General features: G+C 43.6%; 1 protein-coding gene across 9 annotated transcripts in view; it reads left to right on the top strand.

Annotated features, from left to right (window-relative positions):
• Rbm47 (RNA binding motif protein 47) overlaps nt 1-4,033 on the top strand; it is a 161,136-nt gene extending 157,103 nt beyond the window's left edge. For all 9 annotated transcript variants that reach the window (XM_034635967.2, XM_071614243.1, XM_071614241.1 and 6 more), the window contains one exon: nt 2,030-4,033. In XM_034635967.2, coding sequence (XP_034491858.1) covers nt 2,030-2,272 — 243 coding nt within the window. In that variant the 3' untranslated portion in view covers nt 2,273-4,033. The remainder of the gene's footprint in view (nt 1-2,029) is intronic.
• The last annotated feature ends 13,222 nt before the right edge of the window (nt 4,034-17,255 follow it).

Raw genomic sequence — 17,255 nt, 5'->3', positions numbered from 1 at the left:
ATGGAAATTTAGATATCCATGCATGACCTGCCACCAGGAAGCCAAGACTGAAGCGACACCCTAACCGATAGCACAAACGAAGATCGAGCACACTTATTAGAAAACTGGAGCACAGTGGGGGGTAGCTGGCCGGTGGGTGTTGCCATGTAGTTGAGTTGTGACAGCCTCATTGTTGTAAGTTACTGCACAGTACTAGGCACGTGATAGGGAACGCTCAGAGAACACTCTACTCAGCTGTCAGTGAGTTCTTGTCCCTGGCAGCATGTTGGAAACACAGTGGTAGAAGTTTTTTCTTTCTTTCTTTTTTTTTTTTTTTTTACTTAGTTTATGATCATTAAGGTCGTATGTCCAGGTTGAGTCAGCACTGGGACACTCAGAACTGATGCTCCTCTGGATTTATTCTGTCATTCATCCACCCTGAGTGCTGAGTCATTTGCAAATATGTTCATAACTTGGTGTTGGGGGGACGGAGCACATCTGAGAGATGTCCTTCCCTCCCTGCCGTCTCCTCCCTTAGTGCATTTGTTATTAAAACCTATATCCACACATTTTGGAAAGCATTGCTGTGACCTAGTCTTCCAGTTTCAACACTCTCCTGGTTGTAAGGGGTAGCTAATGAGACTCTCCCTGTACATTGCATAGTGTCATAGGAGGCCAGATTATATTGGGTCCGACATTTCATTGCTTAAAAGCAGTGTCACTATATGCAAATCACTCAACACATCTGTACCTCTCTGCGTAATCAAGTACCCACCTTCACTGGCCGTTGTGATGATTCAATAATGTCAATCAAACAAGGAACGCAGAATGGTGCCTGGCAGTGGTAATCACTGTTGTCATTCATTGTTATGATTATATGTTATTTGACACAGTTGAAAAAAGCATTCCTAAGTTAGAAGTTAGAAGTTCCTTTGAATATAATTATTGGTCTTATTCATAGATGTGTTAGAGAAATAACTAATTTTTTTATAAGAATTCAGTAAGAACTAACTTTTAAAGTCTAATTTTCCATTTAGATGTAGTGAGGCGTAAGGAGACCAGACAAGCCTTGAGTTCAGGATTTTCTGTGGAACATAAGATGCCCCAATCCCTTTTTCCACAAAGCTGCTTTCAGAACTAGCTCCACAGCAAACTTTTTGGAAAACACTTCGCAGGACCTGAATCTTCCCCTCCTAATCCTGTTTGTTCTGAAAACACGGTGTCTTACACTCTGAGCAGGGGCTTGTACAGAGCTATCCACGCTGAGGCAGCTTGAGCTTCCTCACTTCCTCCTCATTTGGAAACCGCTCTTTGTCCTTCAAAACACAGTTTAAGCGTCCCCAAATTCTGAGATGCTTTCTCCAACTCTCTTAGTTAGCAGAAAATCCTCTATGTGGAGGGGTACGCAGAGTGGTGTCCTAGCTCAGGTGGGACATGATAGGAGCCATCAATCACATTGGCTGGAAAGTACATAGTCACAAAATTTTAAGGTCTTAGCTTAAAAATCTGTCCCTTTGAAGACCATTTCCATTAAGTTGGAAAAGTCTCCTCTCTGTGTCCCCACAAATAAGTGTGAGTGAAGGCAGCTGGCAGGTATTTAGGGGCCACACTTCAAGGAAAATACTTATTTTTAATTATTGTGTGGAAGGAAGATTGTCCAACTCTCTGTCCAGCTCACTATGGCGCATGGACAGAGTGGAATGATGAGTAGAAGAGTATTCCAGCTTCCCCTCAGCCTTCCTGGTCTCATTTTCACCAGGGTGACATCCTGGAATTTGGATGAATGACGTGCTTAAGGATGTCACTCCCCCTAGCTCTTTAATGGCTTTTACCCCAGCCCCTGAAAATAATCATTGCTTGCTTACCCTCCTGGCTCCCCGTCCTGAGGTCCTGCGAATAGAAACCCTTGCCTTCATCCATCTTTGGGGATTCTTCCATCCCTGGGAGAAGATGCTCAATGAATGAACAGGTGGTGGTAACTGTTGTGAGTGTGAACTGTTGTGATTTGGAGTGAGCAGGTTCAGGAAGGCTTCTTCTTGTCTCCCCTCAGGGCCGCCCAATAACCCCCGTGTACACGGTGGCTCCGAACGTTCCAAGAATTCCCACTGCCGGCATCTACGGGGCCAGTTACGTTCCATTTGCTGCACCGGCCACGGCCACCATCGCCACACTACAGAAGAATGCTGCCGCCGCTGCTGCCATGTACGGAGGGTACGCTGCGGGCTACATACCTCAGGCCTTCCCGGCTGCTGCTATTCAGGTCCCCATTCACGACGTCTACCAGACCTACTGAGGCTGGTGACAGGCGCAATGGCCAGCCACAAACATCGCTGCAGGAACACTGTACAATTTATGAAGAAAGGACCATGTTGGATTCGCGCACATGTGAACCGTGACAGTGAAGAATGTTATCGAATATCAAATATCACCTGAAATATTTTATACACATGAAGTTTTCACTAGTTTTTTTTAAGACTGTCCTCAACTGAGCAGGCCTGTGTTCGTACATTTCTCAGAGACTCGCAGGGGTCCGTGCCTTAATACCATCTTTTAAAAAAACTTGTCCGCCGAATGACATTTGTATAGAGGTTTTGTGTTGTTCTGTTTTTTAAGGATATATTTTTCAGTATGAAGGTTATTTTCTTAACTTCTGCACTCCGGAGAGTTCTATTTTGTGGTACCTTCCATAGTAGACCAGCTGGCTGTTTAAAAAGCACCCTCGAGCAGCTGGAGAACTGTTTTGAAAAAATATATTCACTATTTAAAGATGCAAACAATCGTGCTTTGAAATACTACACCAAGCATTATTTTAAAGGTGATACTGGAAAGTGCAATTTTAATATGAGTAAAACCTCTGCTGTATTTCCACTGGCATTAAGGGTTGACGGTGTTACCATGTGTTACCATGATGCTTCTGTTTTTGAAAAGAAATCGGAACACTCAATTTCTCCTCAGGCCAACATGGAAATGACTCGTCACACTCTGAGTCCAAACACTGGAAAGCTGTACCTGTCACCATTACCTTGGGTTGTTTCTCCATGTGCCTCGATTGTTAAACATGCCCCTCCCATCCCACCTCACCCCAGTCCCCATCCCTAGTCCAGCTTCAAAGTTTGGCAATTCTAGGACGCATGAAGAACTCTATAGAGAAAACAACTGGTGGCTTTTGTACTTCTCCCTGGGTTTTTAATGGGCTTCTTTGTTTTGTTGTACTGTTTTGTTTTGTTTTGGTTGGGGAGGTATTATCTTCTACATGTGCTCTTTTCAGTAGCAGAGTACGTGTAAGCACCGGGTTTTAATATTATGTTTGCATAAGACATCTTTGCATAGCTATTTAATTGTCCAGGATAAAACTTTAATTCCCTTTCTGATGTTTTTATTTTATTCCTTTTTGAAGTATGGGTTTTTAGAGACAAAGAATGTATGTTGTTGTGGACAAGATCCCAAAGACTCTTGTCAGCAGAAAGTTAAGCCTCTAGTTGCCTTATCATGTTTCATGCAAAATGCTGTGGTCACCGACGGTGTTGGGAACGTTATGCTTGTTGAAAAGGGCTTTCCTCCTTAGCTGTGCACTCGGTGGCTGAGCTGAAGTGCAGCCCGCATATCCAGGAGGAGAGACCTGAAGGAGTTTTATAAAAGTTTGTAAATATCTTCTCATGCTGACTTTTTAGTCTTTTTATGTTGCTGAAGTTCATGGTATAGAGTTTAATGCAAAGTGAAACCATTTTATTTCAATGTTATTAAAAAGATTTGCTTTATTAGGAAGTAAATATATTGTTGCAGTGTTTTGTGCCTGTTTAAGGGCTTTTGTTTAGCAAAGTGAATGTAAAATACAGTAAAATGTTAAGATTGTCATCTCTTCTATGAACTACATCAACTTGGAATTTTGAAAAGGCTCTATCCAGGAAGTGCGGTGTGCAATAAGGTAGCAGATCCACAGTGGTGTTTTTATGTCATGTTAGAGATTTCATCAAATCATTCCATTCACTGTATTTCTGTTGATGGCTGAATTCTTATTTGTGGATTAATAATAGGATCATGCCCTTAGCAAATACTTTTAGTTGTTTTTTTTTTTTTTTAATTAAGAGACTCCCAAATGCCTTCCCCCACCCATCTTGATGGGATGAGTTTTTATATATATAAGGAATATTTATTTAACTATTCTATAAAATTATTGAGTGCCTGCTAAGGCCTTTAAACATTCCTGACATTCCTTTCCATCATTCTTAAATGACATAAAGTGATAGTGCAATGTTCCTGATGAGGTACCCAGCAAGCTGCATCCAAACTCGGAATCTGTTGGAATGACTAATCCAACAAAATGCATTTTGGATCAGATCTTCATCCATTGACTGTGTGAAAGAAGTACTCTCCTTCCTGTGAAGGATTGTCACAGAGGGTCACTGGATGAAACTCTGACCCAGTGCTCTTACTGTATTTTACATGTGCCTGTAAATTATTTGCAAAAAAGAAAAAAAAGTTTTTTAACGGTATCTTAACATGGCAACTACCAAACTACCTTAAAAACAAATGTTGGTAACAGCCAGTTAAGTATCAGTGAGCCTCCTCTCTGTGGTCTTACCTGTTTCTATTGTTTCAAAACCATTTCATGTACACTACTGAGGTAAGTTTATAACTTGAAATGTGAACTTTTTATTTTTTAGGGGTTAAGAACAAACTACATAAATGTTTTTAAAAAAAGTTTTAGAGTTCTGCTTCACGTGCTATTAGTTTAGTTGTTACTTTTAGCTGCATTGTATTTGAAAAGCTTTTTAGATCTTGCTCCATTTACAGTACATTCTTAGGATGTATGTAGTAAATAAAGCTTTCTTTAAAGCAATTTCAAGACTTTATCTTAAATTGTGGGGTTTTTTTTAACACTGATTTTTTTTTTTTCTCCAACAAAATTAAGAAAGCCCTGATACAGCATAGAAGTGATTTCACTAATTGAGCGTTTTCATTTGGAGAAACAGACAAGCTATTGTCATGTCTTTGGCTTGAAATTTCTATGCAAGATGAATTACCAAGACTTTGGCTCAGAAGGTGGAGCATTCAAATCCTACTAAGCATTTAGATTGGAACAGAATGTGACAAACTGTCCCAGCTCTCTCTGCGGAAGTCTGGTTAGGTACCCAAGAGCTTTGCATCCAGAACTCTCTGTGGAGGTGGCTGATGTGACATTGAGCTGTTTGGTGATCTCATGAAAGTGCTGAGGTGACCTTGATGGTCACTGCCTGTGAAACCCAGGCTTTCTTGTTTCTCCTTTTCATAGTGCACGGCAAGGTTATAGAACGCTTCCTTCCCTTTTCTGTAGAGACCATCAGTAACTTCACACAGTGTCTAGTAGCAAAGTCAGGCAAGGGATTAGACAGAAAGGGGCAAGTTGTCCAGGGAATTACTGCACTTTTCACACTTGCTCCACTTGGCTTTGCAGGTGATTAAGATCAAGAATTTTACCTTCTTGGGGGCTGGGCATATAGCTCAGTAGTAGAGCACTTGGCTAGCCCGCAGAAGAGGCTCAGAACCCAGCAGGGCTGAGGCTGCTGCCTTACCTTTGAACCTGGGTCATGGCCTCCCAACCCACATTCCCTGGAATCCTAATTTCCTGCTTCCTCTTAAAAGTATAAAGGCCTATTGAGAGGTAGAACAGGCCTGGTAACCTCCCAAGAAGACAGATCATTAGCAAATTTTTTTTTCCTTTTATTTATTTATTTATTTTTTTGTACCATAGATAGAACTCAGAGGTGCTTCACGGCTGAGCCAAATCTCCAGCCCTTTTTAATATTTTATTTTTAAGACAGGGTCTCACCGAGTTGCTTAGGGCATCACTAAGCTGCTGAGGCCGAGCTTCGAACTTGCCATCCTCCCACCTCAGCCTCCCAAACTGCTGGGATTACAGGCAGGTGCCACCGCACCTAGCTAGCAGTGTTTTTAAGAGCAACATGACCTACTGATTCCTTCTTGTTCCCAGAGAAAAGTACAGATGCCCTTGAAGAGTCACAGAGTTAGATTGATCATGTTAGGACGGGAGTTAACAATCATACAAAATAGATAGCACGCCTCTCAGAGAGGGTGGGCTTTGTCCTTAGAGCGAAGCTTTGATCCTCTTGCACTCCCAGGACTGGGTCGTAGAACACAGAGCTCAGTAGTATGTCAGGTGAGGATAAATGTTATGACTCCAGGGTTCACTGGGCTCCGGCTTCCGTCACCTCAGGTGTACCACACAGTAAGTAGCAGAGTAGGTGAGGCAGAAGGTGACTGATCGAGGTCACACAGCTCGTAACAACCAGGACTCAAATCTGCACTCAGTGTCCACATCCTGGATTCTCAAACAGCACGTTGACCCTAGAAATGGATAAACGTATTCTTCCAGGAAAAGAAAAGGCCTTTTTACAAGAGCAGTTTCTTTCCTGATGGTTCTTAGTGTGTTCTTATCTGCAACTTGGTGGGTGGGAACTGAAGGTTGATGGCTGGAAATGCCTACTCTCCACCTGGAAGGGAGAGCAGCATGCTGGGCTGGTGAAAGTAGATTGGTAGATTTAAGGAATTCTATTAGCTAAGATTATGGGGGAGGTTTACCAACACCATAGGAAATTAGCTGTATATACTCTTGAGATTGGTTAGTTTGGGGCTGGAGCTGGAATGCAGAGCCTCACACATGCCAAGCACACGCTCGGCCACAGGCCACACACCCAGCCCTCTGATTCTTTCCTAGAATAGATATTTCTTTTTTTTTTTTTTTTCTTTACTATTCAAAAAAATCTATCATGGCAAAACATGAGCACTTATTTAGTTGAAAGAATAATTAACATAATCTGATTTCCTTGTGTATTCAATTATTGTACAACATTATCTTTATTATAAAATATTCAGGTCACTCAGTGTATATATCAGATTTGGGGTTTTTGTTGTTGTTTTTAATCACAGGAAGTGTGACATTATGGCCTGGTTGTTTCCATGAAATGACACTTTGACACACTATGACCCTAAAAAAAAATGATATCTTCAGCTTTTTTAAGAATTAACCAACGTGAGTCACAATGGTACATGCCTGTAATCCCAGCAATCAGGGAAGCTGAGGCAGGAGGATTGCAAGTTTGAAGCCATCCTCAGTTACTTAGCGAGACTCAGTCTCCAAATAAAAAGTAAAAATAAAGGGCGAAAGGTGTAGCTCAGTAATAGCCCCTGAGTTTAGAACTAAAAACCACAAAATAAATAATTACTGAGTAGGATGAAGCAAATGTACTCACCTGTTCTACCTTTCCTTGTGTATGACACATCCCATTTCTGATCCTCAAGGTCAAAGATAGAATAGGTTAGAATATAGAATAAGACCCAAGCCTATCTACAGAAAGCTTAGCTCATTCCAAGATCTAAGTTGCAGAGTATTGCAGTCCTTTCTCCTCTTTAATCTCCCAGTATAGCTCTGTTTTCTACTTCCCCATGCCAGTAAACCTGGGACATGTGACTACGCAGGTACTATGTGATCAAGCACCAGAACCTGCTGGAGCAGGCTGGGTTCCCCTCAGCATACCTGGGGGGGGATACCCTGGGGGGATATCCAGGGAATGAACCCAGAGGTGCTTCACGGCTGAGCCACATCAGTCATGCCACCTTGGAAAAGACTCCTACCTCCGATTTCTTAATTGCTTACAGATAATAATCCTGACCTCAAAAGTTTATTGTGGAAATAAAATAAATTCATGAATCTTAAGAGGCCTGCTATGTGCCTATAATCCCAGCTAATTGGGAGGGAGGCTGAGGCAGGAGGATCACAAGTTCAAGGCTGGGAGTATAGTGATAGGGTGCTTATCTGGCACGTGTGTTCAATCCCCAGCACTCGGAGTGGTGTTTTTAAAAAGGCTGACATGTTATAGGCACGCACGTGTGTGTGTGTGTGTGTGTGTGTGTGTGTGTGAGAGAGAGAGAGAGAGAGAGAGTTTTGGGGATCAGACTCAGGACTACATCTTGCTAGGCAAAAATCTCTGCCACTGACCTGCATCCCCAGCCTCTGTAGGCACTTTTCTCGAAGGCCACTTCCTATTGCTTTCCCTTTTGATCTGTACTATAAATGCATTCTTCCATACTGATCCATCAAGCCTTTTCTATTAAGCCCCCTCCCCCACCCCCAGTGCTGGGGATTCAACCCAGGACCTCTTGCACATGCTAGGCAAGCGCTCTACCACAGAACCACACTCCCGACCTAAGCCTTTTGACTTTTTTATTCAGCCAGTTACTCAATACACATTTGTTGAATGCCAACGATACGCTAGCTCAGTGGAAAACCAACAGTCAACAGAATTCTCTCTCTCTGTCTTCCAGAAACTCCTAGCCCTCCAGAAACTTCCAGATGGTATTCTATGGGAGGGGGCACTCACCCAGGCTTGGGTAGGAGGGCAAGAAAGCTTGGGGAAGAAATGGCATCTGTGCAGTGGTCTCCAGGATGAGTAGGAGCTGGGGCAGATTGGACAGGGAGAAGAGGAGACAGAAACCCCCGGGGCCCAGGGCAGAGTGACCAGTCCAGGCCCTGAAAGCAAGTAGTTCAGTGGCTGCTTCCGAGGAGGAGAAAGGGAGCAAAGAGGCTCCACCTCTGCATGGTTCGTGGCTGTGCATTCACCAGGTAAGGAGGAGATGTGCTCTCCAGGAGAAGGAAGCTGGGAATGATGATCAAGTGAGAAGAACCCTGAGGCATTCACCCATCCTTTGAATTTAGGGGTTCCCTTGAGCATGCGCATCTGAGCCAAGGCCCTTAGGGCTGCCCAACATTTCCTTCTGCAGATCTGGTTTCCAGCATCTGGGGCCCTCCACCCTTTCCTCTGCAGGCTCTACAGCAGCTACATTGTCATCATCCCTGGGTTCCACCCACCATGGTACAGGAGTGCAGGTTTCTTGTGAAGGTACTGGAGGCCTGTGGTTGTCCAGATAACTGAGGGTGCAGGAAGATCCAAACTAGCTCTCCAGAAACACACCGGCCTCCGCAATAGGATGAAGTTCCCATGCCACCCCATTATACACAAATGCCCACAAGCAGCACCACTTTCCTGAGCTAATTTTTAGCCACCCCTCGTTCTTGGCTTGCTCTACTTTGTTTGTCAAAAATCTTCATTAATGATTAGCCAACCATGAGGTTTAAATAGGCCTTAGTCATGAGACGTGTCACTGAAGGCTAATAGTTCCTGAGCTGACCTTGCTGGGGGGTCGGGTCAAGACACTTTGAGCCGAGGCATTAGGATAACCTGGGTCATGCCAGTTCAGGTTGGCTGGAATCTTTCATCTCCTTTTTCAGGATCTTATTCCACACTGTGGCAAGACCATGGGGCGCTATCATTTCCATCAGCCTCACCACCCCCACCTTCACCCCACTTGGAATAAGGCCACACTTTCTCAATTTTATGTAAAGTGCTATGTTAATTCAACTCTCCAACAAGCCCCTGGTCTCCCCTTTCCAAATGAAATGTTCCCATAAGAAGAGAAATTCTGGGGGCTGGGGCTTTAGCTTAGTGGTAGAGCACTTGCCTAGCACGTGTGAGGCACTGGGTTCCATCCTCAGCACCACATTGAGTTTATCTACAACTAAAAATATTACAAAAAAAAAAAAAAGAAGAAGAAGAAGAAAAGAAATTCTGGAAATGAAACAGATTCTAAACATGCTTTAGACTTTACATAGGGAAACTCCCAAGGCACAGGCAACAGCAAACACAATCTATTCAGCATAATTCAGCATGATTCCCCAGCCCTTCCCTACAAATATGCAAATTATTGAGTGCTCCGACAAGACTGCCCTTGGTGAGCATTTCTTTTCCTTGTTCTTCATTCCCCTTCCATTTGGGAGTAAGTTAAAGTCTTAGAGGGTGACCACTCAGTGGCAGATCAAGTAAGTCTGCCAACTGTATAATTGCCATGTCAAGCAGTATTTTATACATTTTTTTAAACTTTTTGTTAAAAAATAATATAGATACAGAATAGTGCATGGGCCACATTACAGCTTAATGAACTTTAACAGCACATCCATGGAGAACTTGACCAAAATTCCAGAAGCTTCCTTCTTTCCAGTGTGTTCTTCCTCATTAAGGGAAACCACCACCTTGACTTCTAACCGTGTAGATTAGTTTTGTGTGAATCATTCTTTCACACCCGAGGCAGCTACGGCTGTTACTCCATTTTATAGTTAAAAAGCAAAGTTTACTAACTCTCCCCAGTCCGCAGAGCTGGTAAGTGAAAGAGCCTTGGTTTGAACCTGGATTAGCTAAAGCCAGAGCTGGGGAGGGAAGGTGGGTGAGGGTAATTCTTATTCACCCATTTTGTAAGGACTCAGCCATTTGTTCTAGAAGTTACACTGAACTTTTTTTTTTTTAAACACATAGTGTATCTGCAACTTCTTTCTTTTCTTTTGGTATTTGTAGTCCACTTATTATTTTTTTTAAGAGAGAGAGAGAGAATTTTTTAATATTTATTTTTTAGTTTTCGGTGGACACAACACCTTTGTTTGTACGTGGTGCTGAGGATCGAACCCGGGCCGCATGCATGCCAGGCAAGCGCGCTACCACTTGAGCCACATCCCCAGCCCTACACTGAACTTCTAACAGTAAAAGTCATGAGAGCAGGTGGAAAGAAAAGGTCACACACGTGGCAGGATATGGGACACAAACCCCTTTGGAGTTCCCAGGTCCTGGAGGGTCACTTTTCTGAGTTCCTTTTCTCCTGGCCTTTTGCATGCTAGTGAAATTTTTCTCAAACTTTGCTCTAGGAAGGGAAGGGAGAAACGAATTCACACTGAGTAGAGTTATATGTTTTTCTTTTAATATTTATTTTTTAGTTTTAGGTGGACACAATATCTTTATTTTTATGTGGTGCTGAGGATCGAACCCAGTGCCTCACACACTCCAGGCGAACGTGCTACCTCTTGAGCCACGTCCCCAGCCGAGTTATATGTTTTGTTTTTTCACTAAGATAAATCCCTTGTCTAATAAGCTGAGGAATAAAGCTCTGATTTTGGAATTTAAAGCCATAGCCAGTCAAATAAAAAGAACAACATCAAGGGCTGGTAGCTCCTTCACCCATCCGGGTGATGTACCACAAAGACAGCCCAATCTAGGGAGCCCAGGCTAAGGATTCTGGGTTGCCAGGGTGCAAATACTTAGACTCTCTGGAGAGGTCATTGATCAGTGTTCATGACCAGTGTCCCAAATATGAGTTGTACTACATAAAACGCTGAGAAGACGTGCCAATCAAGGCGTGTTCTAAGACACCAATCACACGATCAGTTGGCCTTGAAGAACAAGCATGTCGCTGTCCACAGCATTCTTTCTCAAGCTCTATCTCCTGACATCCTGCTGGATGGTTACAGAACACCTTCCTCTTCTCCTCCCCATTCATTCACTCAATTAACAAATGTTTCCCAAGCATCTATTATGTGCCAGGTCTTGTGGAGGAGCACAAAGTTAGGAGGGTGAGCATTACCTCCATCTTACCAGGGAAGCCACGGAGGCCCCAGAGGATGATGGTCCAAGTTAAACAAGGTCGTGTGACTGTTTATCCCATACCGAGGACTTTAAATGCAGTATCTGACTAAACCCTTGCAATAACTCTATGAGGTGGTTGCTATGATTTTACCTCCTTCCTCTTTGACACATAAAGAAATTGAAGGCCAGAAAGAAGTTAGATGACTACCCAAGTTCTCACGGATGTGAATGGAACAGCCAGCATTCGAATCCTCCTGAATCTGACTCCAGAAGCTTAAGCATGACTTTACCAATTCAATAATCAGTGGTGTTACACCCCACCTCTATAGTGGTCTGGGTCTGGGGCTCAGTGGTAGAGCGCATGCCTGGCATGGGTGAAGCAGTAGGTTCCATCCTCAGCACTACATAAAACAAATAAGTAAAGGTTAAATTATTTAAAAAAAAACAAAACTATATAGTTCTGTGAAATAACTTGCAGACTCAAGCTAAGCCTGGCTTCTTGAGTTCAACAGACATTTCAACAGACATGTATCTTTTGCCCAAATGCTAAATATCTCCAAACGGAAGTAAGGTCCTAGGAGTTTGGAAGGATAACTTGAGGTTTTAATTTAAACACTCCCTTCTGAATACCCTAGAGATGGAAGAGAGATTGTTCTGCTTTCATTTTTAGAATGTTCCCCCTCATAATCAAAGCATCACTGTACTTCCCCTTGGCCAAGTTAGTCCGACCATGGGCAATCACACAGGGGAGTAACTGGATTCTTTAAGGATCCAGGAACAGAGACAGCACCACATTCCTCTGTGGAGCACCAGCAGTACCTAGTATTAGCACTGGCGGCCTCCTCATAGGTCTTCCTGCCTCCATTCTTGCTTCTCTCCCACTCATCTTTCGTAATGGGGTTAGAGTGATCTTCTAAATTCCAATCTGAATGTCATTCACATCAAAAATCTTCAGGCACAGCCCACAACTAACTCTAGGAAGATGAGATATTTTATCTTAAAATACTCAGACACTTTCTAATCTGGCCTCCATGCGTCTCTCTAGAATTATATCCTGCCAACAGCACACAGGCAGAGCTGGTATTCAGCCATGATGCAACGGTATGACCATTGTGGTTATTTATTGCTGGTGTCACTCTGACCGACTGGAGCCAATTTTGACCAAACGATTTTCAGTTCCTTTATAAAGCTCCCTTTCACCTAGTAGAGTCTGCCTAACTCCAACTTGTTCCTCAAGCATTTTTAAGCACCTACTCTAGACTAGCATTGTACTGCATATTCAAATAGAAAGCAGAGCTAGGCATGGTGGCTCATGCCTGTAATCCTAGCAACTTGGGAGGCTGAGACAGGAGGATCACAAGTTTGAGGACAGCCTCAGCAATTTAGCAAGACTCTCAGCAACTTAATGGGATCGTGTCTCAAAATTTCAAAAAAGGGTGGCTGGGGATGTAACTCAATGATAAAGTGCCCCTCAGTTCAATCCCTAATACCAACAAACAACCACAAAAACAAAAATAGAAATCCTGCCCCCGGGACCATGCCAGTCTATTGGGAGCATAGATAAGTTAAGAAAGTCACAGTTATAAAATAGTGGGACAAGGACAGAGAGAAACCCCAGGTGCGGGGAGAGCACAGAGAAGGGGCACTTAACCCAGGCTCAAGGTCCAGGAAGCTGTTCCTGGAGAGGAGATAAGCTGGGTTCCTTCGGAGAAGGGGCAGAGGAATCTTGATAAAGAGAAGGTGGATCTGTGAAGAGCATGGATAAGAAAGCCTGGAACTGGAGATGAAGCTGGTGATGGAGATGCAGGAGTGGGGGCAGGGCTGCGGGGACGCGCAGGGCCGAACTGGCTGCCCTGGTCTCTGATCCATCCTGACCTCAGAGAGAGGGAGGCCAGTCTTGATTTTCAACAGGACTGTGGCTTGATGGGCCACTGGATTGAATCTGTCCCTCTAGAGTTCATGTGGTAGAAACTTAATCTCCACTGCAAAAATGGATGGAGAGAGAAAGAAAGGAAAAAAACAAAAAAACACTGCATCAGAAACCAGCCATGACCCCTAGACCAGCATGGAGACCAGAGCGCCTCACCTCCCGCCATGATGGTATGGAAGCTCCCCGCGGCCAGGCACCATCCTGTGGGGGGGGGGGAGAAGGAAGCCCCGGCAGGAAGGCGAACTTTAAATCCATTGGACATTTATTTACCTGAAAGAGACTTTCTAATCTTAAAGAGATGTTTGTGGACTTAATGAACATGAGATGCCTTCCACTACAAAACCAAGGTTGGTACTACCCGGCCAGGCAGGGAGACAAAATTGGAAAGTTGCATGAGTCCAAGGGACCCATAGCCCCTGTTTACACCGAGTGCCTGTCCTCGCTTCCATTGTCAGCGAGGACACTGCCACCTTGCTCACAAGGTCTCCTTTCCTGGGTGGGGCCAGGTGTTCCATGACTTTATCTCAGCCTCTCTCTGCTCTCTCACTGCTGGAGAGAGAGCGTTTCATATCTGGTAAACTTGGGAACAACTGGGCATTCTGAGCTAACCAAGCCCTCCTCCTTTTAGGCAAGCATTGGTTGATTTTCCCTCTGTTCTCTCCTCACTTAACCCTTCCCAGGGCCCGCATTGCCTGTGGCTGCGATTACTAGGGGCCCATCTGGCTCTCGTGCTGACCTAAGTTCTCCAACCTCTTCCAGCTGCTTCATCAGTAATAAACATGATTCGTTAACCTCCAATTTTTTAAACTTTATTTATTTATTTATTCATGTGGCACCAGGGATTAAACCCAAGGACACAGAATCACGGAGCCACATCCCCAGCCTTTTCTATTTTTTATTCTGAGACAGGGTCTTACTATGGTTGTTTACGGCCTCCATAAGTTGCTGAGGCTGGCTTTGAACTTGTAATCCTCCTGCCCCAGTCTCTAGCCTCCATTTTTTAATTGAGGTAAAATTAACATAAAATTCACCATCTTAATCATTTAAAAGGTGAAATCAGTGATTTTATTGTATCCACATGTTGTATAATGGTCACCACCATGTAATTCCAGAATATTTTGGTCACCCTACTCCCAAAAAACCCACATCCAGAAGTCACTCCCCATATCCTCTGCCCCTAGCCCCTGGCATCCCTAATTTGTTTTCTGTTTCTATAGACTGGTCTAATCTGGACATTTCATATAAGTAGAATTATATAATATGTGACGACCCATGACTAGTGTCTTTCATTTAGGGTCAAGTTTTCAAAGTTCATCAATGGTGTTGTGTTGACTGTGTCGGTATTTCATCTCTCTTTATGGCTATATAATATACCATTGTATGGAATTGTCACATCACATTTATCCACTCAATAATTGATGGATATTTGTATTGTTTCTATGTCTTAGCTCTCATGAATTATATTGCTATCAATATTAACATACACGTTTTTGTTTGAACACACATTTTTGTTTCTGTTGGATGTGCGATTTTCTGGTCCATCTGGTCATTCTACATGTAACTTCTGAGAAACCACCAAACTGTCTTGCAGAGCAGCTGTTCCGTTTTACGTTCCCACCTGCAAGGCTTCCATTTTCTCCATAGCCTTGCCAACCCTGGCTATTTTCCTTTGTACGCTTTCCTTAATTTTAGCCTTCTTAGTGGGTACGGGGTGGTATCTTGTTGTGGTTGTGACTTGCATTTCTCTCATGACGACTGATGTCAGGAATGTGTTTATGAGCTTAATGGCTATTTCTATACTTCTTTGGAGAGATATCTATTCACATCCTTTGCCTATTTTTAATTGAGTTGTTTTGCTTTTTGTTGCTGAGTTGTAAACGTTCTTCACATACTCCAGTTACCAAACCCATGTCAGATACAGATACATGCTTTGCAAATATTTTCTCCATTCTGAGTTGCTTTTTCTTTCTTCTTTCTTTTTTTTTTTTTTTTGTGGGGGGGGTGGAGGGGGTTTGGGGATAGAACTCAGGGGTTTACACCTGTGAAACAGGTGTTCCACTACTGAGCTATAATATACATATATTTGGGAGTAGGTGGGGCACTCAACCACTGAGCCACATCCCCAGCCTTATTTTGTATTTTACTTGGAGACAGGGTCTCACTGAGTTGCTTAGTGCCTCACTTTTGCTGAGGTTGGCTTTGAACTTGTGATTCCCCCTGTCTCAACCTCCAGAGTTGCTGGGATTACAGGGTGCACCACCGCCCCCGGCTCCATTTCTTAAGTATTACATTGAATCTGTAGATCACTTTGGGGAGTATTGCCATCTTAACAAGATTAAGCCTAATACTTCATAAACACAGAATATCTTTCTTTTTAAGTCTTCAATTTATTTCAGCAATGTTATTGTTTTTGAGATGCTGGGGATCAAACCCAGGGCTTCCTACAGGCTAGACAAGCACTGTACCACTGAGCTACACCACCAACCCAGTTTGTTTTATTTTGCACAGGGTCCCTCTAAGTTGCTGAGGCTGGCCTCAAATATGGGATCCTCCTGCTTCAGCCTCCTGAGTAGCTGGGCTCGCACAGGAGTTGCCCCAGCACCTGGCTTCAGCAATGTTTTTTTGTTCTCAATGTTTAACCCTTACATGGCTTGGTTAAACTTATCTGATAAAGCACTTTATCTTTTCTGATGCTATTGTAAATGGAATTATTGAATTTCAGCTTTTGATTGTTCATTGCTAGTGCATAGAAATACATGTGGATTTGGATGTCTTTAGTATCCATTTTCTCTCCTTATTTTATTTCTCAGTTTATTGAGAATATGGAATGGGAAAGGGGATGATTCATTAGCAGTCTTTCAGAAACCAGCACTTGATACACATGCATCTGGTGGCTCAGGACATGGGGAGAAGTGTGCACAGTGACAAAGGAGCAGGTCAAGAACAGAACCCCGAGGCACACCGAAGCCCAGTGGGCAGGTAGAAGAGGTGACCATGCGGGTGTATGAAAAGCCATGGTCAGAGAAGGAGCCGGGATCCATGTGTTTCAATGACTTATTGCTACAATCCCTGCTGGGGGTGGGGCCTGGCATGTGTGGGGTTTCCTGGTTCCACACCCAGCACCAGGAAAAAAGAAAGACCTACCACAACGTCATGGCCACCTCTGCTCGCTCCTGCTCCACGTACTAGGCTGCTGCCTGACATTGGATTTCCTCTCCAGGAGCCAGGATGCATACCTCTAATCCTAGAAACAGGGGAGGCTGAGGCAGGATTGCCTGGGAGGCCAGGCTGGGCAACTTATGAGACCTGTCTCAAAATAAAATACAAAGGGCTGGGATGAGGCTCAGTGTGGATGAGTGGTTGCCTAGCGTGTGAGAGACCCCCAGTGTGAGGGACGTGAGACCCAGCATAAATACAGAGCCTGGTGGAGAGGTCAGGCAGACTAGACTCCCTCAGGCTTAGTTTATGTGAGAATTTGGGTAAGTCAATGAATCTCCGTTTCTTCATCAGTAAAATAGGATACTTAATATTCTCATCTCCAGGTTTTTATGAAGATTAGAAATCAGGACACCAAGTCAGCTACATAATCGATGCTCAAATATGCTAGCTTATTATTATTCTGCCATAGCTTTGAGCATAGCTTCAGTTTTTCTTTGTATATGATGGTGTACAAGACATTGGGAGTTACCAGGTCCCCACTAGGTATGGCATTTGTGTGACGAAACAGATGCAAATAAATCTCACTTATTATTCACTTTGCATGGGCAGAACCCATGGGGGGAGGGGGGAGCAGAGTCCCAGGCTCCCCACAACCCTAGAAATTGGGGGAAACAACCTGTTTGGTTGTAGGTGCTTTTCTAAGGCCTTCCTGGCTCCCCATATGT

The sequence above is a fragment of the Marmota flaviventris genome, chromosome 7 (assembly GCF_047511675.1).
Source record: "Marmota flaviventris isolate mMarFla1 chromosome 7, mMarFla1.hap1, whole genome shotgun sequence".
In the NCBI taxonomy this organism is placed as follows: Eukaryota; Metazoa; Chordata; class Mammalia; order Rodentia; family Sciuridae; genus Marmota; species Marmota flaviventris.
This window is presented reverse-complemented; position numbering and strand designations above follow the sequence as displayed.